General features: G+C 47.1%; 1 protein-coding gene across 1 annotated transcript in view; it reads right to left on the bottom strand.

Moving 5' to 3' along the window:
* Nucleotides 1-25,938, bottom strand: part of LOC137542195 (uncharacterized) — a 438,126-nt gene that overhangs the window by 152,780 nt on the left and 259,408 nt on the right. The window contains exon 8 of the mRNA XM_068263924.1: nt 76-212. Coding sequence (XP_068120025.1) covers nt 76-212 — 137 coding nt within the window. The remainder of the gene's footprint in view (nt 1-75; nt 213-25,938) is intronic.

Raw genomic sequence — 25,938 nt, 5'->3', positions numbered from 1 at the left:
TTTTTTAAGATAAATGCAAGGTAAAAGTTTATAAAATAGATTGAGATAAACACTGTAATGTTTAGGTTTTCAGACCTGTATAACTACAAACAATGCTTGGAAGACTGGGTGGACAATTTTGATTGGAGAATCACAATAAGCCAGACTGGCTGATTTACCGATCTTCAACACGTCCATAACCAATGTGCAGACAGCAAAAACCGCCAAACCCACTAGTGGACAACAATAAAATATACAATAGGTAAGTAACGAAAATTATACAGTAAACAACTCAGAATACTTTATAAATCCATTATCTGCTAATTGCTTTTTTTCTAGTTTCCACTAAACTTTATTTAAATACATACATATTTAAACACTTAAGTACCAGTGATCTCTGCCCTCTTAAGGACCAGAGACCGCTGGTACAATATCGACGGAATCCCGATGAATCGCTGCACATACCTGCCGCAACCACCATCACCGCCGCACGCCGGGATCCTTCTGACATAGACTCTGCCATCTCTATGATGGCAGAGTCATGTGAGCTGGTCAGGAGCCATGAAAGAGGCTCCTGACCGGCTCACATGACTCTGCCGTCATAGAGACGGCAGAGTCTATGTCAGAAGGATCCCAGCGTGCGGCGGTGACGGCGGTTGCGGCGGGTATGCGTGATTTGTCAGGATTCCGACTTTTTTGTACCAGCGGTCTCTGGTCCTTAAGGGGGCAGAGACCGCTGGTACTTAAGTAACCTTCTGACATAGACTCTGCCATCTCTATGATGGCAGAGTCATGTGAGCCGGTCAGGAGCCGCTTTGATTGGCTCCTGACCGTGTCTATCAATGTAAGCCAATGGGAGTGGCTTACATTGATAGACACGGCCAGGAACCAATGAAATCGGCTCCTGACCGGCTCACATGACTCTGCTGTCATAGAGACAGGCAGAGCCAGTGAACTGCGGTTAGAGATGTCGGGTTTGAGTGGCGCGATCAGCGTGGAGCGACGGAAATGGCGGATGCGTGCTGCGGGCGGTGATTGAAATCTACGCCCTGCCAGCCAGGAGCCCACCAAAACAGGGTGTAGATTTCAATCACTGCGGTCCTTAAAGAGAACCTGAAGTGGGTTTTAATAATCCTATTAGCACACAGAGGCTGGGTCTGCATATAATGCCCAGCCTCTGTTGCTATACTGTTTCCCCCCAGGTCCCCCCTGCACTCTGCTGTCCACCATAAATCATACAGCCGTGCTAGCGACACGCAGTGTGTCAATAGCTGGCTGTTTACATTTGCACTGTCACTCTTGCCGCTCCCCCGCCTCCTCTATATCGCCGCTCCCCACCTGTGTCCCTTCCCTCCAATCAGCGGGAAGGGAAGGGACACAGATGGGGAGCGGCGACACAGAGGAGCCGGGGGAGCGGCACTGAATAGCAGTGCAAATGTAAACAGCCTGCTAGCGATGTCACTAGCATGGCTTTGTGATTTATGGGGGACAGCAGAGCGCAGTGTGGGCCTGGAGGGAAACAGAATAGCAACAGAGGCTGGGCATTATGTGCAGACCCAGCCTCTGTGTGCTAATAGGATTATTAGAACCCAACTCGGGTTCTCTTTAAGTAGTTAAATACTTGTTTAAGTTGAAAAAAGATACATGTCCGTTAACATTAACCTCTTGGACAACTATAGCATAATCACAAGAAAATAAGGCCTCAAAGTAAACACTTTGTTTCTATATGGAGCAAGGTATCATTTTTCTTACCTAATAAACAAATATGTGTTAATAAGGAGTACAATCAGGAAAACATCAAAACCATTTTTAATTGCAAATTTACCATGACTACCATCATCTTCTAACATCTAGCAGTCTAAAGGAAAGGATCACTAACATGAAAAATTGTAACATATATTGTCAGGAACCGGCCCCGCGGCACACCTGCAGATACGGTTCCCGACTGCGGGTTTGACCAGATCAAGCAGGGAGCAGCCTTATTCAAGCTAAAACAAGGCTGTCGCCCCTCAAAGCACTTCTCACTGCCCCCACTTGCTGCTGCTAGACACTTCAACGATTCTCACTCTGCTGTCGAGTGATCTGAACGCAGTCCGCATTTTCGTATTCGGGTCAGCTTTGCGCTTTAGGCTGAATACGGGAACGCCACACACACACACACACACACAGTACAATTGTACAGTAGCAAGGCACAATCAGGCACTGAACTTGTAACGTAAATTACACTGCAGTCTCTTCAAGGCTATGAGCATTGGCTTAGTACAGCAGAAGTCAAACTTATTAAATAAATATTTAATATTCCAAAAAGTGGAACAGTGCAGACAAGAATATATACAAAAAGATTTACAAAACAAAGTAAAAATTACAAAGGATAAAAGTTACAAAGATACACAAGGCAGTTTGCATAAAATAAAATGGGAATAAACTAGGGATGGGACGAATCCACAATTTCTTCGAATCCGAATCCGGATCCGAATCTATAAAGGTTCTCGAATATCTCGAACCTTTCGAATCCCGAATCTAACGAATCCTGCACATAAGAATTGTGCGATCCATGGTATAGTTGCCCGCAGTATAGGTACCCAGGCATAGGTAGCGAGGTAAAGGTGCCTTCAGTATAACTAGCTAGGTATGGGTGCCTTCAATATGGGTAGCTTTCAGTACAGGTAGCAAGGTATAGGGGCCTTCAGTATAGGTAGAAAGGTATAGGGGCCCTAAGTATAGGTAGCAGGGTATATGGGCCTTCAGTATAGGTAGCAGGGTATATGGGCCTTCAGTATAGGTAGCAGGGTATATGGGCCTTCAGTATAGGTAGCAGGGTATATGGGCCTTTAGTATAGGTAGCAGGGTATATGGGCCTTCAGTATAGGTAGCAGGGTATATGGGCCTTCAGTATAGGTAGCAAGGTATATGGGCCTTCAGTATAGGTAGCAGGGTATATGGGCCTTCAGTATAGGTAGCAGGGTATATGGGCCTTCAGTATAGGTAGCAGGGTATATGGGCCTTCAGTATAGGTAGCAGGGTATATGGGCCTTCAGTAAAGGTAGCAGGGTATATGGGCCTTCAGTATTGGTAGTTAACTAGGTATAGGGGCCTTCAGTATAGGTAGGTAGGTAAAGGAACCTTCAGTATAGGTATATAGGGTATAGGGCCTTAAGTATAGGTAGGTATGTAGGTAGGTATAGGGGCCTTTAGGTAGGTAGGTATAGGGGCCTTTAGGTAGGTAGGTATAGGGGCCTTTAGGTAGGTAGGTAAAGGGACCTTCAGTATAGGTAGCAGGGTATAGGGCCTTAAGTATAGGTAGGTATGTAGGTAGGTATAGGGGCCTTTAGGTTGGTAGGTATAGGGGCCTTTAGGTAGGTAGGTAGGTAGGTATAGGGACCTTTACGTAGGTAGGTAGGTAGGTAGGGGGACCTGTAGGTAGGTAGATGGGTGGGTAGGTATAGGGGCCTTTAGGTAGGTAGGTGGGTAGGTAGGTATAGGGGCCTTTAGGTAGGTAGGTAGGTAGGTGGGTAGGTATAGGGGCCTGTAGGTGGGTAGGTAGGTATAGGGGCCTGTAGGTAGGTATACGGGCCTTTAGGTAGGTAGGTATAGGGGCCTTTAGGTAGGTAGGTATAGGGGCCTGTAGGTGGGTAGGTATAGGGGCCTGTAGGTGGGTAGGTAGGTAGATGGGTAGGTAGGTATACGGGACTTTAGGTAGGTAGGTATAGGGGCCTTTAGGTAGGTAGGTAGGTATAGGGGCCTGTAGGTGGGTAGGTAGGTAGGTAGGCATAGGGGCCTGTAGGTGGGTAGGTAGGTATAGGGGCCTGTAGGTATGTATAGGGGCCTGTAGGTAGGTATAGGGGCCTCCCATGCCTCCTCCGCTCATCGGCAACCCCCCTCCCCGGCCTCCTCCGCCCCCCCCGTGCCTCCTCCGCTCCCCCCGTGCCTCCTCCGCTTCCCCCCCGTGCCTCCTCCGCTCACCCCTGCATGAATATTTACTCACCTGTCCGTGGAGCGCAGAGCGGCAGACCTCTTCGATACTTCCCTGTTCCCTCTAGTGGCCGGACCGGCTCTTACTGATGACATCATTGTAAGAGCCGGTCACTAGGGGGAACCAGGAAGTCGGCGAGAGGTCTGCCGCTCTGTGCGCTCCGCTCAGGTGAGTTGATGCTGGCGAACGGAGGAGGCGCGGGGGGGTCGGAGAAGGTCGGGGGAGGACGAGTGCGGGCGGGGGGAGCGGCGTATGCGGCGATGCAGCGTCGGGATTCGGCGGATTCGGAAAGTGAAAAATGGCGTCGGGATTCGAATCCACGAATCTCGAATATTTCCCAATATTCGAGGGATTCGTGGATTCGCCGGATTCATCGTCCCACCCCTAGAATAAACGTTACCGACATATACCGTAGATCTGAGCGTTGTTGCGAGGAGAACGTGGTTCTGGTCAGACCAGGTTAGTTCTAGCGTTTTTCTATCTCTAAAGAACTACGAGTTGTGCCTATCCTAGACCAACTTATATAGTCCGATGTGTAGTCTGGGGGTTCAATTCCAGATATACTATAAAAGCGGAGGTTGTTATGTAGTTACTCATTTCCTTGGGACCACAGTGTCCAGAGGAACTAAATGCTAATGTACTTCATACTCTCATACAGACAATCACAGCTTCCCCCAAAGCCAGACTGGCTTTTAGCAGACATACACATATGATACGGTATTTCATAGCAGATCAAAGGTAAGGACCTGGCTGCCTATTGTCCTAATTAGCCATCTCCTAATTAGAGGCTAGGTAGACAGTCCCTAATTGAATGCAGATTCAATTTACATTTACATACCGAAACTCACATTAGCACACTTCCATCCGCCAGGTGTCCAATTACCCTGAAGCCAACTGGCTTTGAGCAGACATACACATATGACAGGCAGAAAAGGTGAAAATATGGCTTCCACGAGATACAATATGGCTGCTATGTTCTGCATATTACCGTACATATCATCATCACCACATAGAGCCTCACATATATGTTTACACATACATACAAATGTATGATTCTTCCAGAGCAAAATGAACTATAATTATTAACCACTTCACATGCAGTCCTTGTTTCCCCCTTATGCACCAAAGCAGTTTTGACATTTTATCTATGTCCCTATTTAACCATTATAGCCCGCGGGTATTTTTCACCTCATGGACGAGAGGAATTTTCACATTACAGCGCTCCTCCCTTCCATTCCCCAATAACTGTACTTGGACTTTGCAAAGGCCTTCAACACTGTTCACAGCAGGAGGAAATACAACAGCAGGCAGCGTGAGGAGGTTGAGTGTGTGGCAGACTGGCAGCAGGCAGGAGGGCAGGCAGCGAGACATAATAGGCCCTGGTTCCTAGCGGTGGTTCCAGGGCCGTAAATAAACAGCATGAGGTTCCAGACAGCGGTCATGAAGCCCACATTGTGTCCAATACACAATTGGGACAGCACAGTTTTCAACCCGGACACCTCTAAATTAATTACAATTTTTTTTTTCAAATTGATGCAGCTATTTTTGAGCGTAATAGCTGGTGGCGCATGGGCAGCAGCACCTTGTTATGTGTTCCCTGGCAGTGGAGACACAGACAGCAGGGGGAAATACAACAGCAGGCAGCGTAAGAAGGTTGAGTGTGTGGCAGACTGGCAGCAGGCAGGAGGGCAGGCAGCGAGACATAATAGGCCCTGGTTCCTAGCGGTGGTTCCAGGGCCGTAAATAAACAGCATGAGGTTCCAGTCAGCGGTCGTGAAGCCCACATTGTGTCCAATACACAATTGGGACAGCACAGTTTTCAACCCGGACACCTCTAAAATAATTTAATTTTTTTTTCAAATTGATGCAGCTATTTTTGAGCGTAATAGCTGGTGGCGCATGGGCAGCAGCACCTTGTAATGTGTTCCCTGGCAGTGGAGACACAGACAGCAGGAGGAAATACAACAGCAGGCAGCGTGAGGAGGTTGAGTGTGTGGCAGACTGGCAGCAGGCAGGAGGGCAGGCAGCGAGACATAATAGGCCCTGGTTCCTAGTGGTGGTTCCAGGGCCGTAAATAAACAGCATGAGGTTCCAGACAGTGGTCGTGAGCCCACATTGTGTCCAATACACAATTGGGACAGCACAGTTTTCAACCCGGACACCTCTAAAATAATTTAATTTTTTTCCCCAAAAATAATGCAGGGCAGGCAGCTATTTTTGAGCATAATAGCTGGTGGCGCATGGGCAGCAGCACCTTGTAATTTGTTCCCTGGCAGTGGAGACACAGACAGCAGGAAGAAATACAACAGCAGGCAGCGTGAGGAGGTTGAGTGTGTGGCAGACTGGCGGCAGGCAGGAGGGCAGGCAGCGAGACAGAATAGACCCTGGTTCCTAGCGGTGGTTCCAGGGCCATAAATAAACAGCATGAGGTTCCAGATAGCGGTTGTAAAGCCCACATTGTGTCCAATACACAATTGGGACAGCACAGTTTTCAACCCGGACACCTCTAAATTAATTACAATTTTTTTTTTCAAATTGATGCAGCTATTTTTGAGCGTAATAGCTGGTGGCGCATGGGCAGCAGCACCTTGTAATGTGTTCCCTGGCAGTGGAGACACAGACATCAGGAGGAAATACAACAGCAGGCAGCGTGAGGAGGTTGAGTGTGTGGCAGACTGGCAGCAGGCAGGAGGGCTGGCAGTGAGACATAATAGGCCCTGGTTCCTAGCGGTGGTTCCAGGGCCGTAAATAAACAGCATGAGGTTCTAGACAGCGGTCGTGAAGCCCACATTGTGTCCAATACACAATTGGGACAGCACAGTTTTCAACCCGGACACCTCTAATAATTTAAATTTTTTTTCCCAAAATAAATAATGCAGGGCAGGCAGCTATTTTTGAGCGTAATAGCTGGTGGCGCATGGGCAGCAGCACCTTGTAATGTGTTGCCTGGCAGTGGAGACACAGACAGCAGGACGAAATACAGCAGCAGCAGCAGTAGCAGGTGTAATGTGTGTGCGCCACTTCATGTCCCCCTCTCGCTGACAACAGGGGCCAGGAATTCGCCTTCCACCCAAGCCTGGTTCATTTTGAGAAACGTCAGTCTGTCCACAGACTTGTGAGACAGACGAGATCGCTTCTCAGTGACGACTCCACCGGCTGCACTGAAGCAACGCTCTGACAGTACGCTGGAAGGGGGGCAGGAGAGCACTTCCAGGGCATACAAGCTCGCTCCAGATCGGCAGGTGCTTGACCCAATACTCCATGGGATCAACAGGGGCCACGCTGTCAAGCTCGCTGAAGGACCCCATGTAGTCAGCCACCATGCGGGTCAAGCACTGCCTGTGACTGGAGAAGGATGCTGCTGCAGGCACCTCCTCTCTAGTCCTTGGCAGCTCTACACTCATGTAGAGCTCGTTGGTCAGAGACAGCAGGTCTGTGGTGTGCGTGTGCTTGCTGCTGATGGATGCAGGCACCTGCTGCTGCCTCTGTGCTGGCTGGACAGTGGGAGTGGATGGCTGAGGGAAGGCTTCCTCCAAGCGCTCAACAAGGGACAGCTGCAAATCCCTCATTTGTTGCGCACGGTCTCCTCCTGCAGGCAGGAACTGGCTGAGCTTCCCCTTCAGACGTGGGTCCAGCATCATGCAGATCCAGATGTCCTCCCTCTGCTTCATCTGGATCACCCTTGGGTCCTTGCGCAGGCACCTCAGCATGTGCGCTGCCATTGGAAAGAGTCTGGCCACGTCTGCTGGCACATCATCGGCAGCCCCAGAGCCGACAGTGCTGTCCTCCTCTTCCTCTGCCTCCTCCACCTCATCCTCTCTCCACCCCCGCACTAGTCCAGCTGCGCTCTGCTGCTCCCCCTCATCAGCAGCAAGGTCAGGGACCTCCACCAACTCCAAGCCCTCCTCCTCAGAGGTGGCCTGTGAAGCTGCCTGCAGCTCCTGCTGGTCCAAGGCTGCCGCTCCCTCTTCCAGCAGTGCATACAGGGCCCTGTCCAGCACACACACCAAGGGGAGCCACTCGCACACCATTGCATGGTCCCTGCTCCACCTCCGTGGAGATGATGGACGGGAGGTTGGTGGCGGCACGCCCAGTTGCAGTGATGGAGGCAACTGTTGCTCGTGCAAGGTACTGGCTGAAAGCCTGCCTCTGTTCAACCAGACGCTCCAACATCGCCAGGGAGGAGTTCCAGCGAGTTGTAACATCGATCATGAGCCGGTGTTGTGGCAGGTGCAGCTCCTTCTGCACCTCTTCCAGGCTGGCTACGGCTGCAGGTGAGTGCCGGAAGTGACGCACAACCTTCCTTGCCGCCTCAAGGAGTCGGTCCATCCCCTGGTTGGTCCGCAGGAACTACGTGCGCCAGGCAGGGGATGTGGGTCAGGTCTCCCCTGCTGATTGCAGCAACCAGGTTTGCCCCATTGTCGGACACCACCTCTCCGACTCTGAGGCCTCTGGGGGTCAGCCAATTCCTCTCCTGCTCTCGGAGTTTGGGCAGGACATGGTTCACCGTCAGTTTGGTCTTTCCCAGGCTGACCAATTCCAGCAGCGCTTGGCAGTGGTGGGCTGCACACATCAGGAGCGCACGCATGTCGCTCCCCTCCTGCACAAGGGAATAAGGCAGGAGTTGGGAGCACATGGCCTGTGCCAGCAAGCCGTTCAGCTGACGCACGCGACGGCTGCTGGGAGGCAGAACCCTGACCACCCCCTGGAAGGTGTCGCTGAGCATGGTCTGGCGACGCCTTTTGCTGGCACGGGAATCAGTGGAGGGAGCCGAGGAGGCCGCTGAGGACTGGCTGCCAGAACAGGCCTCAGTGTCGGTGGCAGGAGTTGCAGAGGGAGGAGGAGCAGTGCGTTTCTGATGCACTCGTGCTGGTGCTGCTGGAGGAGGTGGAGGAGGGCGGGTGGCTGCTGCCGATGGCTTCGCAGTGGTGGCGGGTCTGCCACTGCCACTGCCAGCTTCCTTCAACTTCATGAACTCCTCATGCTCATGAAAGTGTTTCCCTGCAAGATGGTTGACCAGAGAGGTGGTGCCAAACGCAGAGGGCTCCTTCCCTCTGCTGAGCTGCTGGCGGCACTGGTTGCAGGTGGCATACTTGCACTCCACATATGGCAGGGTGAAATAATTCCAAATTGGAGAGGTGAAGTTGCCCCTTCGGCTGGAAGGTGCTGCTGCCGCTGGTCTCCGTGTAGTGGTTGGGGGGGGGGGGTTCTTGGTGCAGCTGGTGGTGGCACTGGCAGAACTCGTCTCCGGATCAGCACGCTGTGTTACCTGCATACCACGTCCACTTGTGATCCTGCCCATGCCTGCGATGCTGATCCTTCTAGCAAGGCCCACAGACGCATCCTCCTCCTCCTCAGAGCTGATGACATCCCCACTCCCAGGACCTGGCACCCAGTCTCTGTCCTTCACCCTGTCATCATCATCCTCCCTCTCCGCAAACATGTTCTGCTGGGATCCCACAAACTCCCCTTCTGCATGCATGGGCGGATGGACAGTCACCACTGTCTGACTGTCCACAGAATCATCCCCCAAAGTGCCCATGAGCATTCCTTACTCCTCCAATTCTGCCGCAACAGCACTCCATAACCCCGCTGTGCTTGGGGATAAGAAGGTGCTGAGTGACAGGGTGCTGGTGTCGCCCGCTGGGGCTGGAGAACTGCACTCCTCCTCCTCCTCCCCAGGCAGTGCTGGGCGGCTGCTGCTGCTGCTCTTGCAAACAGGAGTGGTGGCGGGGGTGGAGGACTCGGTTCCAGAGCTAATGGTGGCCTGCTCATCCACCATCAGTTCCACCACAGAGTCTGCGTCCTTCTCCTCAATAGGACGGCTACGACCTGGCGGTGGGAGGAACATCTGCGCCACACGCTGCTGCTGCTGTGTCTCTGCAGCGTGACTCCCAGCTGTTGGGCGGCCAAGGCGTCCACGGCCAGTGGCTAATGGCGAAATAGCCACTGGTGCAGACGCAGAACTGCGCATGGTGGTGGTGGCGCGGCTGCCACGTCCACGACTTCCTCTCTTGGCGATGCCCTTGCTGCCCCTGCCCAAACCGCGGCTGCCAGTGCCAGACATCGTATATTTTTAATATTATACAAATGAAAAAAAAAACTTATGTATGTAAAGGCAGGTGGGACAAGTGGGGTACTTTAATGGGGTGGGACTGGTGGTGGTGGGTGTGTGAGGTGACGGACAGGTGTACTCTACAGCAGTGCGCACACAAAGACCCTAGCTGACGCTGACTGACGGTGTCTCTAATTACAGACTACAGTACAATTCAGCGAATACACAATACAAGTAATATAAACAATAGGACGGGTGTAGCACTAACGAGAGGGTGCGGACAGCGCAGATGTGCACTGCGCACACAAAGACCATAGCTGACGCTGACTGACGGTGTCCCTATACACAGACTACAGTACAGTACAAGTCAGCAAATACACAATAGAAGTAATAGAAAACAATAGGACGGGTGTAGCACTAACGAGAGGGTGCAGACAGCGCAGACGTGCACTGTGCACACAAAGACCCTAGGTAACGCAGTGACGGACGGTCCCTATACACAGACTAGAGTACACTACAGTACTACTAACTAAACAATAGAAGAATCTAGCTAAATAATAGAACAGGTGTGACTAGATTACAGAGAGCAGATACAGGACAGGTATAGCAGTAAATCTGGGCCTTGCTAACTACAAAATAGTACAAATCTATCTAACACAGAAGTAGTAGTACAGTAGAGTAGGACAGGTGATAGCACAGGTAACTAGAGACTAGAGCACAGAGCAGGGCAGGCTGCCTTGCCTAGGCACAGGGCCTAGCTGCTGTCTGCAGCTTCAGCAGTGACAGTCTCTCTCCCTAGTCCCTAATCACACAAACTAAACTGCCTAAAATACAATCTATCTACAATACAAAGCAATACAGTTGAATATCAAGTGTTGGAGTGTAAAAACGCTTGGTTTAGAACAATATAAATGCACTTGCACACAGACAAAAAGCACTGGAGCAATCTCTCAGTACAATCAGTCAGTAAGTCGCAAGCAGGACGAGTGAGGCAAGATGACGTCCGCTATTTATAGAGGGGGGCTTGGCCAGGCTCCCCCTCTGTGATTGGCTGCAGTCAGAGGGCTAGAAGCCCTCTGATTCGCTTGTGAGGACTCGAGGTGACGGCAGACGTGACGCTATCCGAGCTGGTGACGCTATCCGAGCTCGGATAGCTAGGATATCTCCGGATAGCTGCTTGCTATCCGAGTGCGCTCGGTTAGCACAGCCCGGATAGCTAATACTATTCGAGCTCGAATAGTGAAAAAAGAACTAGGATATCCGAGTATCTCGAATATCCTAGCTCTGATGAGCACCACTGGGAGGAAAAACGTTTTAGCCATTTATTTAGGAAAGGGTTCTTTACAGTACCCTTTAGAGTGATTAAGATGTGGAATGCATTGCCATAGGAACTAGTTTTGGCAAATTCTATACCTGCATTTAAAGGGGGCTTAGATGCTTTCCTTGCGTTGAAAGATATCCATGGCTACAATTACTAGGTAATGTCCAGTGATGTTGATCCAGGGATTTTATCTGATTGCCATCTGGAGTCGGGAAGTAGTTTTTTCCCTTTAGGGGCTAATTGGACCATGCCTTGTAAGGGTTTTTCACCTTCCTCTGGATCAACAGGGATGAGACAGCAGGCTGGTGTTGTACTTTGTTCTCTGGTTGAACTCGATGGACGTATGTCTTTTTTTCAACCCAAATAACTATGTAACTTTATCAGTACTTATCATAACGAAGTGATCTATACCTTGTTTTGTCCGCCACCAATTAGGCTTTCTTTGAGTGGAAAATTATGCTAAGAATTATTTTATTCTAAATGCATTATAAGGGGAATAATAAGAAAATCATGTAAAAAAATCATTATTTCTCAGTTTTCAGCCATTATAGTGTTATAGTGCTCTTCAATTTATTTATTAATGACCTAGTAGATGCAGTAGTGAGCAATGTTGCTATTTTTGCAGATGATACAAAATTGTGCAGAATCATCAACTCTCAGGAAGATAGTGTCATATTGCAACAGGATCTGGATAGGATGGCTATATGGGCACATGCATGGCAGATGAAATTTAATCTTGACAAATGTAAAGTCATGCATTTTGGTCGTACCAATGGTCTAGCACCATACAAAATAAATGGGATACTGTTGGGGACATCAAACTTGGAGAAGGACTTAGGAGTACTCATTGACAACAAGTTAAATAATCGTACTCAATGCCAAGCCGCTGCAGCTAAAGCTAACAAAATTTTGGGATGCATTAAAAGGGAAATAAAAACTTGAGATGCTAGCATAATATTGCCCCTGTTTAACTCTCTAGTAAGGCCACATCTGGAATATGGAATTCAGTTCTGGGCACCACATTACAAAAAAAGATATTGCAGTTTTAGAGCAGGTGCAGAGACGAGCAACAAAATTGATACGTGGGATGGAAGGTCTCGCTTACCAAAAAAGGTTAGATAAACTGGGTTTATTTAGTCTAGAGAAAAAACGCCTTAGAGGAGATCTAATTAACATGTATAAATACATCAGAGGGCAATATAATAGCTTGGCGGATGAGCTTTTTGTCCCTAGGCCTTCTCAAAGGACTAGAGGACATGATCTGCGCATGGAGGAAAAACGTTTTAGCCATTTATTTAGGAAAGGGTTCTTTACAGTAAGAGTGATTAAGATGTGGAATGCATTGCCACAGGAAGTCGTTATGGCAAACTCTATACCTGCATTTAAAGGGGGCTTAGATGCTTTCCTTTCGTTGAAAGACATCCATGGCTACAATTACTAGGTTATGCCTGTGAGAAAACGCGGAAAAGCCGCCGCATATGCCAAGAGCAAGGCGGTTGACTCCGCGTCCAAAGCGGCGGTTTGCAAGCATAGACACGCGTCTGGTAGTATGGTGGAATGCGGAAAAGCCGCTGCATGTCCTGACAGCAAAGCGGCTGTTTCCTCGTCCAAAGTGGCGGTTTGTACGCAGCAGCGTGCCTTTGGAGTGGCTGGGTCTGTTAGTGCACATAGGCAGATGGAGAGCTACGCGCGCGCGGGCCTGAACTCAGGACCTTTATACCAGCAGGGGAAGTGTCAGCTGATCAGGAAGATCAGCTGATTCCTGCAGGACTCATGATTGGCTGAATGGCTCGGGCGGGACGGCAGAGTCCAGCAACCATATATTCTGCTGCTTGTCAGTTGCTGGTTGTCTGCCATTGCTAACACTTGCGTGAAGGCACTCAGATCTTAGCTAGATCCGACAGTGTGCCAGAACTGGCTGGAGCTGGGGATCCACACTGAGTCAGATTCTTGATAGCTTAAAGTACTAATTGAATTGTATTATTTGTTAGACCTGTTCCAGGGTGTTGAGATCAAGGCCCTCACATCCAAGACTAAGGAACTGTATTATCATTTATGTTATACTCCAGACTAGTTCCAGGGTGTTGATGATCACGGAACTCACACCCAAGACTAGGGAATTGTATTGTCATTTATGTTATGCTCCAGACTAGTTCCAGGGTGTTGTGAATACGGACCTCACACCCCAGACTAGGATTGTATTATTACTGTGTTACGTTAGCCCAGTTCAGGGCAAAACCTTACCTATTAGCAGCAGGGCTTCCTGCAACCCAGCCTTGGTCCCTCGCTCAGGGGTCCACAGGCTACAGGAATATCACCCACCGCTCAGGGGTGAATTCCTCAGGAGTATAGGCCGCCAGCTCCTCTGGTGGTCTTTACTCAGAGTTGTTACTGTTGCACCAAACACTTACACTCTCTCCGGTGTCTAGAGGTTAGACATATCTGATTATTGACGATTCCGCAGATCCTCAATAATCGGGTATATCTGTATTCTTGGGGATACTGCGGATCGCCAAGGATCAGATTCTCTCTCTGGTTGCTGACACCAATCGTTACAATGCCTAATGATGTTGATCCAGGGATTTTATCTGATTGCCATCTGGAGTCGGGAAGGAATTTTTCCCTTTTGGGGCTAATTGGACCATGCCTTTTAAGGGTTTTTTCGCCTTCCTCTGGATCAACAGGGATATGTGAGGGAGCAGGCTGGAGTTGTACTTTGTACTGGTTGAACTCGATGGACGTATGTCTTTTTTCAACCAAAATAACAATGTAACTATGTAAAATAATTAATGCTACCATAATTAAAATCCACACATTTTATTTGGACACTTGTCCCGGTTATTGCAATGTTAAAATTGTATCCCTACTATAATGCATGGTGACAATATTTTATTTGGAAATAAAGGTGCAATTTTTCAGTTTTCCATCCACACTAATTTTTAGCCCATTGTTTAATAATAATATGCCATCTTGACATATATATATATATTTTTTTATTACCTAAAGGTATAGGTGTAATTTTACTATTTGGCCACAAGATGTCCCCACCGAGCAAAATCCTATTAGTGTACAAAGTAGGCTACTTAGGAAACAATATATTGCTACATTGTAACTAGGAAAGTGATGCAGGCTTCCATTGAAGCCTGCGATCACAGTGCCTGCAGGGACATTAATGAATGGGAACTTTGTTCCCATTCATAAATTTAACGATCGGGCTGCGGAAACCAGCGGAAATCACGGCGGCTCTATTTAAGAATAAACACTGTTTTTGAACATAAAACTGTGTTTATTCTCAATGTAAGACTAAGGAAGCAGGAGGAAATAAATTATATATAAAAGTACAAATTTTATTAATGACCAAAATAAACACACATATATGTAAATCTATTTAAAATTGACCAGAACACACAGGGGGGCCACCATGTCTAGGCCAGATGAAAAAATGTAGGGGATCCCCTAAAAAAATATTGATAGTGCGCAATCCATCAAATATCTTAATGCAAAAAAGGGGGGAAGCGACTCCTAGCAGGTAACATTGAAACAAAAGACCTTGGAGAGAAATATATCATTGGTTTTAAAGGCCAAGTGTCCAGGACCTAAATGGAAAAAAAAAAAAAAAAAAAAACATCCTAGTAGAAGAGCACAGGTGTATCAGATACTGGCTGTGTTGCTGCAATGTTTCATTGGTTTTAAGGGCCAAGTGTCCAGGACCTAAATGGAAAAAGACTTCCTAGTAGAAAAGCACAGGTGTATCAGATACTGGCTGTGTTGCTGCAATGTTTCATTGGTTTTAAGGGCCAAGTGTCCAGGACCTAAATGGGAAAAGACATCCTAGTAGAAAAAGCACAGGTATATCAGATTCCGGCTGTGTTGCTATAATATTTCCAGTGATTTGCAGGATCAAAAGGCTGAATAACGGCTGATAGAGAGATTCAATCCATCACAATAGGTGGTCTTACTGCATATGTTATCACAAAATAATTGATGTGCAGGTCCACAGGTCAGGCAAGCTGTCTCATTTATGAGCTATAACAATGGCCAGGTGCATAGAGGTAGATTGATAGGCACACACTGTATGTGGCAAGCACTTCGGGCTAGTAAACAAAAAAAATTTATATTCACAGCAAGCCTGACACATCCGCAAGCCCCAGGAGCAACAAGCAATTCACCAGAGTTAGTGCCCCAATCAGAAGCACATTCTGAAACAGATTCACAGGCAAGTGTTTAAACCACAGACATATGCAGGTACAGATGGTGTGATATTAAAGTTGATATAGTTCATTCATGGAACAGTCCGCCAGGGTCATCCCTTCAGCAGCATCAACTTGATGTAGACAAACTCAAAATTCCAGCAAACAACAGCATATAGCAGCATATAGGTGCATCCTAGGAAGCTGTTTCAATGATCATATGGTAAACAGTGGTTACTCCATAGGAGGCTGTTTTCAAGTCACCAGTAGAAATGCATATCATTGAGGTATACTCATCTGAGTAGCTGGTCACTGCAAAGTACATCCACAGGAGCCCATGTGCTGCCACCACAAGTGTGTCTGGTCACAAAGAGAGCCTTAGAGGCCAACCGGTTTCACTGGTGAGATTACCAGCATCATCAGGGCAGGCTCAGAAATTTTGCTGCCTGTGGGAGAGAGAAGCCGGCCTAAAATGGCACTGGGCGGCCAAAGGATGCTACCACGCCCCCCCATGACCACTCCCACCCCACCATCACAGGATGCAGGTGGTGAGTGAGAGGTGGAGGCAGAGGCGTGATGCATCCAATTCTCCGCATGTACGCACGGCGTTCCCCCCGCGTCCGCATGCGGTGATGCGGATCAAAGGAGGGAACGCATATATGCGTACAAGTGCACGCACAGCGTTTCCCTCGCGTCCGCAACCGCCAAGCGGATCAAGTAGGAGGGAACGCGTATATGCGTAAGACTGTACGCGACCCACAGAGACCCCCAAACAGGGCCGCTATGGAAATGCGGCCGACGCAAAAGGGCTCCGGGAACGCTGAGGGGCACGGACTATTAAGACCCCACCCCCTGATCGATGGTAAGGAGAAAGGGTGGCCCGGCTGTCCCGCAGGCGGGGCCCCGGGTCCCCTGGGCCGCCCAGTCGCCATCACCGCCGGAGCGCCACCATAGCCGCGGCCAAGTGTGCCCAGGGGCAACAGGAAACGGAGCAGGGGGGGGAGGGGAGGGCCACGGGGGGAGGAGGACAGGGAAGGCCCACAGGCAGGCCACGGGCCAGCAGGCATTAGCCCAGTATATGGTCCATGTCAAGCCAAAGACTGGGCCGACCCCGAGCACCCCCCCAGGGCACATCGATCCCCCACCAACCCCACCCCACATCCAGGACCACCAGCAAGTGCGGCGCGCCGGGGGGGCCATAGCTACCACCTCCCACAGGATCAGCAAAGTCATCGAAAAAAATTACATATTGAAAAAAACATAATATAATAATGCAAAAATATTTCCATTAATAATAAATCCCTAATAGCTATATATAATTAAGTAATCATAAGCAAAAAAATAGAATACGAAAGTAAAATGAAATAATAATAAATAAACTGTTGTCCTGCCGCTAGGGGACCAAACGAGAGGAGACCAAGGACAAAGTGGAGCAACGGGGGGCCACGCCAACCCACCAACCACCATCAAGGAAGTGTCAAAGATCATATCTAAATTAGATGGCATAAAAGGTTTTAAATCAAAAAAATATATAAGGGTCGGGAAAAGACCCGGTTCGGGCGCAAAAAGGCCGCCAGCTTAAGCACAGCAAAAGGAAAATATGAAGATTCATCCTTAGAAATTGAACAAAAATAATGAAAAATAGAGAACATATGGCCATGAGCCAGAGCACTGCTGTCACAGAAATGGGGCGAAATCAATACCTTCATTAAGGCCCGGTGTCCGAAAGGCCTTAAGTTTGTAAATCCAGAAGGCCTCACATTGGAGGAGTCTCCCGTCCCAGTCCCCTCCCCGTGGGTCCCGGTGTACCCTATCCAAGCCAAAGAATCGAATTTTCCTGGGGTTACCCCCCTGGCAAATTGCGAAGTGTCGGGCTACAGGTGTCTGGTGTCCCTCCTGGATACCATAAGTGTGTTCATAAATACGTCTGTTAAGGGATCTGTCAGTCTTGCCCACATAAAAGGCCCCACAGGGGCAGAGGAGGAGATAAATTATCCCCTCCGTCTCACAGTTAACATAATGTCTGGTAGTTAATACAACGTCTCTCATCACAAGGGGGCACTGTTTACCGACATAGATGTACCTGCATTGGTTACAGGAATGACATGGGTAAGTGCCCAGAACTGTGCAATTACATAATTTGGTTTTGCCTCTACCTGAGTAGTGGCTACGTGTCAAGGTATCACCTATGGTGGTGGCCCGCCTGTAGGTAACAGAGGGCTCCCTCGGAACAAAGGGGGCAACACGCTGGTCACCCGTGAGCACATGCCAGTGCTTCTGAAGTAGGGCGCGGACCTGAAAGTGATGATTATTGTATTTGGTAATGAAGGAAAGACCCCTATCTAGTTCATTTCGAGACTTTTGTCCCGATGATTGATTGTATAAGAGAGTAGATCTAGGGGTATCGCAAGCTCGATGATAGGCTTTCTTTAGGTATTTTTGGGGATAACCGCGAGCCCTAAATCGTTGCTGTAAATCATTAGCTTGGGCATGGGAGTTCCTGTCATCAGAGCAGTTCCGTCGGGCTCTCAAATATTGCCCGACAGGAATACTGCGTATCTGGTGTGTGGGATGAAAACTTCTTGCATGAAGCAAGGAGTTAGCTGCTGTGGGTTTTCTATAAAGATCCGTCTGTAATACTCCCTGGTCGTTCACAGAAATCATAATGTCCAAAAACGGGATACTGTGAGTATCCATAGTCATGGTAAATTTGAGGTTGAAAACATTATTATTTAGCAAATTGACCAGATCAAACATCTGTTGTTGTGTTCCTGTCCAGATTAAAAATATATCATCGATATAACGATGCCAGGTAAGTACATGCCCCAAAAGATCACTCAGGTTCGCATCTGAAAAAATACATCGTTCCCATTCCCCCAGGTACAGGCATGCATAGGACGGGGCACAGGTGGTCCCCATCGCTGTGCCCTGCACCTGGAGGAAATGGGAGGAGTCAAACAAAAAATAATTGTTCTTGAGAATAAACTCCAATAGCCTTAATAAAAACATATTATGAGGAATGGCATCAATGGGAAGGGTCGTCAAAACCGATCTGATCGTCTCAAGTCCCTCAGGTGTGAGGGATACTGGAATAGAGGGCCTCGACGTCAAGGGTGACAAGCCAGGCACCAGTAGGGATGCTAATATCATCTAAAATGGTAAGTAGATGAGTCGTATCACGTACGTAAGAAGGTAATGCCCTCACATGGGGCTGTAAATGCGCATCCACATATCGACTTGCATTTTCAGTCAAAGAGGCACACCCCGATATAATGGGGCGTCCAGGGGGGTCTGTAGTGGACTTATGTGTCTTTGGGAGGGCATAAAAAGTTGGAATTCTAGGATTGGGATTCCACAAGAAACGATAAATCCTTTTGGAAATAATGCCCATCGACAAGGCATCTCCCAATATATCCTGAAAGTTTTGATGGCTGGCTTGCATCCTCGACGCCGAGACCCTCTCATACCACTCAGTATTGTTCAAAATGTTGTAACACATCCGTTCATATTGGCATGTACTCATGACAACCACATTGCCCCCCTTGTCCGAGGGTTTGACCACCAAATCTGGGGCTGAGGATAAGTCCTGTAACGCCCTACGTTGATCAGGGGTGAGGTTAGAAGGGCAACCCCTGCCTGTGGGCAAAAGTTCCAAATCCTTCATTACAGATTGTGCAAATACCTGTAAGCTTGATATCGAGGACAAGGCTGGGAAGAATTTAGATTTAGGTCTAAGTTTCATTGTATTGGGTCGTTCAATCACAGAGTCTCCTGAGACAGAGGGACTTGGTGGATCAGGGGGGACACTGGAGAATGCCTGTAGATCCATAAGATCTCTAAGGATCTGCTGATCCTGAGTATTATTGACCAATGGAGAGAAATGATCCTCTCCAGATGTATTTGCATAGCGTATTTTCAAAGCCACACGTCTGCAAAATAAGTGAAGATCCTTGACCAACTCAAACTTATCCAGATCAGCTGTAATTGAAAAGCCCAATCCAAGACTGAGCACGGTAATATGATGTTCATTTAATTCAAAGTCTGAGATATTAATAATTTGCTTTTGCATCGTCTCCAAAGAAATCCCCTGTGATCCCCCTAGTGAGATTTGCCCTGCTTGGTCTGTGGCCCCTGTTTGTCCTTTTTCTCTTTGTGTTTGTGGGTGCCCCCTTTGTTTCTCGTGTCTTGCGGGTCCAATCCTAAAAAAGACGATGAAGATGAACCATGTGATGGGGAGCTATTCCCCAGTGAGGTGCGTGCATCAGACTGTGGAATACTGGAAGACAGTGACTCCGAAGAAGAGGATGCTGAAGGAGCATCCTTCCTCTTATTTGAAAAGATGTCAAAATGTGCTTGAGAGATATCAGGTGCACCATACTTAAGGTATTGTGATTTGTGAAGGGTGAGCAAATCAGATTGTGAGTCGGTACTCTGAAGAGAGGACAGAGAGGAACCCTTAGGCCGGTTGGGCACAGGTGTTGGTTTGGGGGGATGGGGATTCCTGGGTTTAGGGCCAGCAGGTAAACGTGGTGTAATGGGATTGGGATTGGGGTGAGGGTGAGGGCGAGGATCCCTCCGAGGTCTGGTGTTAGTCCATCTGTAGGCTTGTCCCATAGCGTTGGCCAAACGATCTCGTTCAAATTTTCTTTCTTTGATATCCACTATATTTCTATTATAGCCTTCTAAATGTTTTTTCAATTTTTCTTTCCTCTGCTGGAGAAATGGGTGTTCTCTGAGGGGCTCCAATTTACTATCAAATTCCTTGATCTGAGTATCAATGGCCGTAATTTCAATTTGATGTAGCTCGATCATTAATGTCATCATGACCTTGGAGCATCCCTCAAAGTTATTTTCCCATCTCTCCTTAAAGGAAGGTGTAATCTGCTTAGATTGGGGAAAAATTTGTACTCTCATACCCATGGGTGCAAATTTTGCTTTAATGTATTTGTTCAGATAAGTGATATCCCACCATTTCTTAGACTTGCTCTCATATAGTTTTTGTAATTTAAAAAAATAGTGTGAAATTTCCACTTCAATTTTACGAGTAGTCTGCGCAGTGTCACTTTCGGCCTGGATGCGCTCCACCAAGTCGTCCCAACCCAGTGAGGTGGCCATGGCCCCCGCCGCCCCACAGCCTCCCACCGATGGCCCCCCCCGGCAGGACAAACCAAAATCACAGAAATTAATAAAAAAAGAGAAAATCACCAAAATAATCAACATTTGACCCAATGGATATAAAGGTGCTGCCACCCGACTATAACACAATTTAGACAAATGGGTCCTAAAAATTCCTATCACAGATAATCCTCCACAAGTCTGAGACTTCTCAATATGATCAATGTAAGACTAAGGAAGCAGGAGGAAATAAATTATATATAAAAGTACAAATTTTATTAATGACCAAAATAAACACACATATATGTAAATCTATTTAAAATTGACCAGAACACACAGGTGGGCCACCATGTCTAGGCCAGATGAAAAAATGTAGGAGATCCCCTAAAAAAATATTGATAGTGCGCAATCCATCAAATATCTTAATGCAAAAAAGGGGGGAAGCGACTCCTAGCAGGTAACATTGAAACAAAAGACCTTGGAGAGAAATATATCATTGGTTTTAAAGGCCAAGTGTCCAGGACCTAAATGGAAAAAAAAAAAAATCCTAGTAGAAGAGCACAGGTGTATCAGATACTGGCTGTGTTGCTGCAATGTTTCATTGGTTTTAAGGGCCAAGTGTCCAGGATCTAAATGGAAAAAGACTTCCTAGTAGAAAAGCACAGGTGTATCAGATACTGGCTGTGTTGCTGCAATGTTTCATTGGTTGTAAGGGCCAAGTGTCCAGGACCTAAATGGGAAAAGACATCCTAGTAGAAAAAGCACAGGTATATCAGATTCCGGCTGTGTTGCTATAATATTTCCAGTGATTTGCAGGATCAAAAGGCTGAATAACGGCTGATTCAATCCATCACAATAGGTGGTCTTACTGCATATGTTATCACAAAATAATTGATGTGCAGGTCCACAGGTCAGGCAAGCTGTCTCATTTATGAGCTATAACAATGGCCAGGTGCATAGAGGTAGATTGATAGGCACCAGAGCCGGGACAAGGTCCTCCAGCACCCAAGGCTGAGACACCAAAGTGCGCCCCTCCATCCCTCCCACCCCAGCCATCACACACTGATTGCTATTAGACTAAGAGGCGCCACAAGGCCCACAACCTCCCCAACATCTTAATATCTAGTTATCTGGCTTGCAGTCACTGCCATGTATCCCCTTTTCTTATTTCTTTCAGCTTCAAACACAATTAGGAATGAGAGCTGAATGAATTCTGCGCCCCCTCCTACACTGCGCCCTGAGGCTGGAGCCTCTCCAGCCTATGCCTCGGCCCGGCCCTGATAGGCACACACTGTATGTGGCAAGCACTTCGGGCTAGTAAACAAAAAAATTTTATATTCACAGCAAGCCTGACACATCCGCAAGCCCCAGGAGCAACAAGCAATTCACCAGAGTTAGTGCCCCAATCAGAAGCACATTCTGAAACAGATTCACAGGCAAGTGTTTAAACCACAGACATATGCAGGTACAGATGGTGTGATATTAAAGTTGATATAGTTCATTCATGGAACAGTCCGCCAGGGTCATCCCTTCAGCAGCATCAACTTGATGTAGACAAACTCAAAATTCCAGCAAACAACAGCATATAGCAGCATATAGGTGCATCCTAGGAAGCTGTTTCAATGATCATATGGTAAACAGTGGTTACTCCATAGGAGGCTGTTTTCAAGTCACCAGTAGAAATGCATATCATTGAGGTATACTCATCTGAGTAGCTGGTCACTGCAAAGTACATCCACAGGAGCCCATGTGCTGCCACCACAAGTGTGTCTGGTCACAAAGAGAGCCTTAGAGGCCAACCGGTTTCACTGGTGAGATTACCAGCATCATTTTTTAGGGGATCCCCTACATTTTTTCATCTGGCCTAGACATGGTGGCCCACCTGTGTGTTCTGGTCAATTTTAAATAGATTTACATATATGTGTGTTTATTTTGGTCATTAATAAAATTTGTACTTTTATATATAATTTATTTCCTCCTGCTTCCTTAGTCTTACATTGATCATATTGAGAAGTCTCAGACTTGTGGAGGATTATCTGTGATAGGAATTTTTAGGACCCATTTGTCTAAATTGTGTTTATTCTCAGTGTATATGTATGGATTGGCACAGGGGACTTTTGTCCCATGCAAGCAATCCCCCCCCCCCCCCTGCTCCCGGCAACAGCGTGATCGAGGGCATCTGCCCGCAGGATCGCCCGCACAGCACAGCAAACTGCAGGGACGTCACTGGCATGTCCCTGCAGCTGTAGCAGCTGCCGTGAAGCTCACGTCCGCGCGGCATAAATGGTTAATCAGCAATAATCCTATCCCTACTTATGACACCTAATTGAAATATATAACTTTATTCAAGACTAACTAGGCTTTCATTGTATGGCATTTTTTCCCTCAAACAATTTTGTTTTCTATGCATTTTAATAGGAAAAAGAGGAAGACATTGAAATAACACATAATTTTTCAGTTTTACGAATTCCAGTTGAAAAAAAAAAAGCACTATTGTAGACAACCCCCCCCCCCCCCCCACACACACACACACACACACACAAATCTTGTTTGGCTATTTCTACTGTTTATCACACAACTTAAATTACGTACCTGTCACAATTTATGGTGAAGTTATTTGATTCCGAAATAGTGCTACAGTGCTCTAAGATAGTGCTGGTAAAATAATCAATCTTCTTTATGTAAGTATTTATATAGCTCCGACATATTATGCAGCGCTGTACAGAGTATATTGTCTTGTCACGAACTGTCCCTCAGAGGGGCTCACAATCTAGTCCCTACCATAGTCATATGTCTAGGGCCAATTTTAGGGGGAAGCCAATTAACTTATCTGTATGTTTTTGGGCTGTTGGAGTAAACCTGAGTGCCCGGAGGAAAACCACACAGACACGGGGAGAACATACAAACTCCTGCAGGTGTTGACCTGCAAGGCGAGAGCGCTAACAACTACGTCACCATGCTGCCCTGCCCTTATTGGCTCAGAGAAAATATATTCGCTTTCACCAATTAATGCTGCAGTAGATAAAGGTTTTGCACAGGAGCAAGCCCAATCATACACAGCTGTGATTCAGCTACACTACTTATTTCCCTGGTGACTCCATGTCAGCATACTACTGGGGCAATCCCGCCTCCCAATGCCCCAATAGGACGTCCCAAGATGTTAAATAGGACCACCCCATACTATGGCCGTATTCTTTTTTTCGTCCTCGCCTCCAGCTGAGGAGTTCCAATTCATGTTTTTTCCTTTTCCTTACCTCCACCTGTTTGGGTGGGTACCGACAGGTTTTTGGACCTTTTCCTGCCGGAGTCCACAACTCAGGTTGCTAAATGCTCCTAAGAGTCGTGGAACCCCTCTCTTGTACTCTCCAGGGGTATGTATTTTTTTTTGCATTTTTTATATGTCCTGGTCACTATAGACATTTAAATAATGTTGTGACTTTCTCCCCGGCAGCCACAGCTATAGTATACTCTCTAGCCTGTTACCTTGTTTGCTAGTATGTTTTTCGCGTACTTCTACGAGGTCTCCCCAAGACGTTCCTTCCTTTTAGTGTTCCCCTGTGTTGTGCCGGTCTCCTAGCGCGCGCGCGTCTCACTTCCGGTTTTCGTAGACTCTGGGCGGAAGTGCTTGATCGGCCATTTTGGTTTTGGGCGTACTCTGCTTCTGAGCGTCTGGCGTACATAAGCAGCCTCTTCACTCCACAGTTGGCGTTCGGAGTGGAAGGGTGTGCGCTGGACGCTTTCAGTGTTCTCCTGCTGTCTCTCTTCTTTATTTTACTACCAGGTAGGAGTCTGATTGGCATTTTCTTAATCTTCAGCACATGTGGATTACTGGGCATATACCTAGTCAGTTTAGGCTTCATAGCATAGTTTGTCTCTACCTGCTATATGAGGGCTATACTTTTATTTAGGTGGACAGATATATATTTATATGTTAATATCTAGGTAGTTATATATATTTTGGTGTTTTATATATGTAGATATAAGTGCATATATCTTCAGTTGGTGCTGTATCTCTATAGTGTCGGTTTTAAAGGGACGGTTAGTAAGTTCTTGTTTTATCCTATTTTCAGCTGCCTATTATGGGGAAAAGAAAGGGTGAGAGTACAAATTCAAATAGGTAAGGTTGGTAAGTTTATTTTTCACATAATAAAGGTCCATTACTATTCCAGCAGACTAATTATGTCTCTGGATTTTTCACAGATCTGATCGCAGGGATGCAGGATCCTCCTCCAAAGGTCCTTCTCATCCAGCTACTAGACCTTCTAGGTCTAGGTCAGGATCAAGATCTCCAAATATCAAATATACAAGAAGGATTTACTCCACAACTAGCGATTCTGACTCAAGCCTCGCTCCCAGCACTAGTAAAGCAGCTTCAGCTTCTGTCGCTACCCCACCAAATAACCAGTGTTGGATCTGTGGTAGACCTTCTATCAAGCATAAAAAAGTGTGCGAGCTGTGTCATTTTGACATAGCAAGTGAAGATAGGGATGTTACAACTCTTATAAAACAAGTGGTTAAAGACACAGTTACAGAAATGAATATAACTCAGCCTATGTCAGTTTCCGATCCAGTCCAGCAGTATGCTAGTGACGTGTCTTCTGAGGATTCGTCTGTGACTGAGGAAGAGTGTTTTGATTTCTCTATGGTTCCTATGTTTATCTCCCATATTAAGCAAGCTATTGGGTGGAAAGATGATCCTTCTTCCTCCAAACAAGATAAAAAGCGTTACTATAAGTTTCTCAATAAAAGTAAAGTTAATTTTCCCTTAATGGATGAAATTAAAGAAGTAATTAGGTATGAATGGGAAAAAACGGTTAAAAAACCTCCCTTGAAGAATAAATTACAGAAACTATACCCTTTAGCTGAACAGGATGAAGCTCTTGTGTCAGTATCACCAATTGTGGACGCTTCATTAATGAAAGTTGTTCGTAATGTCACTCTACCATTAGAAGATGCTGTCGCCTTTAGAGATATTATGGATAGACAAATGGACCAAGATATTAAAAGAGCATATCTATCATCAGGGGAAGCTTCCAGGGCAGCCATTACCTTAACCTCCTTAGCGAAAGCAATAAAAGTATGGGTAGAAAATATCCAAAGAGAAATTCAGACATCAGCTTTTTCAGATCAGGTTGAAATTGCTTTAGATGGTTTAAGATTGTCAGCTGATTTTCTGGGATCAGCCAGTGTGGACATAATTAGATCTACCAGCCATTCCATGCTATACTCAGTTATGACGAGAAGAGCATTGTGGCTCAAGCCTTGGGCAGCTGACCCTACCTCAAAACAAGCATGGACCAAGATA

Source organism: Hyperolius riggenbachi, chromosome 12 (genome assembly GCF_040937935.1).
Source record: "Hyperolius riggenbachi isolate aHypRig1 chromosome 12, aHypRig1.pri, whole genome shotgun sequence".
Lineage (NCBI taxonomy): Eukaryota > Metazoa > Chordata > Amphibia > Anura > Hyperoliidae > Hyperolius > Hyperolius riggenbachi.
This window is presented reverse-complemented; position numbering and strand designations above follow the sequence as displayed.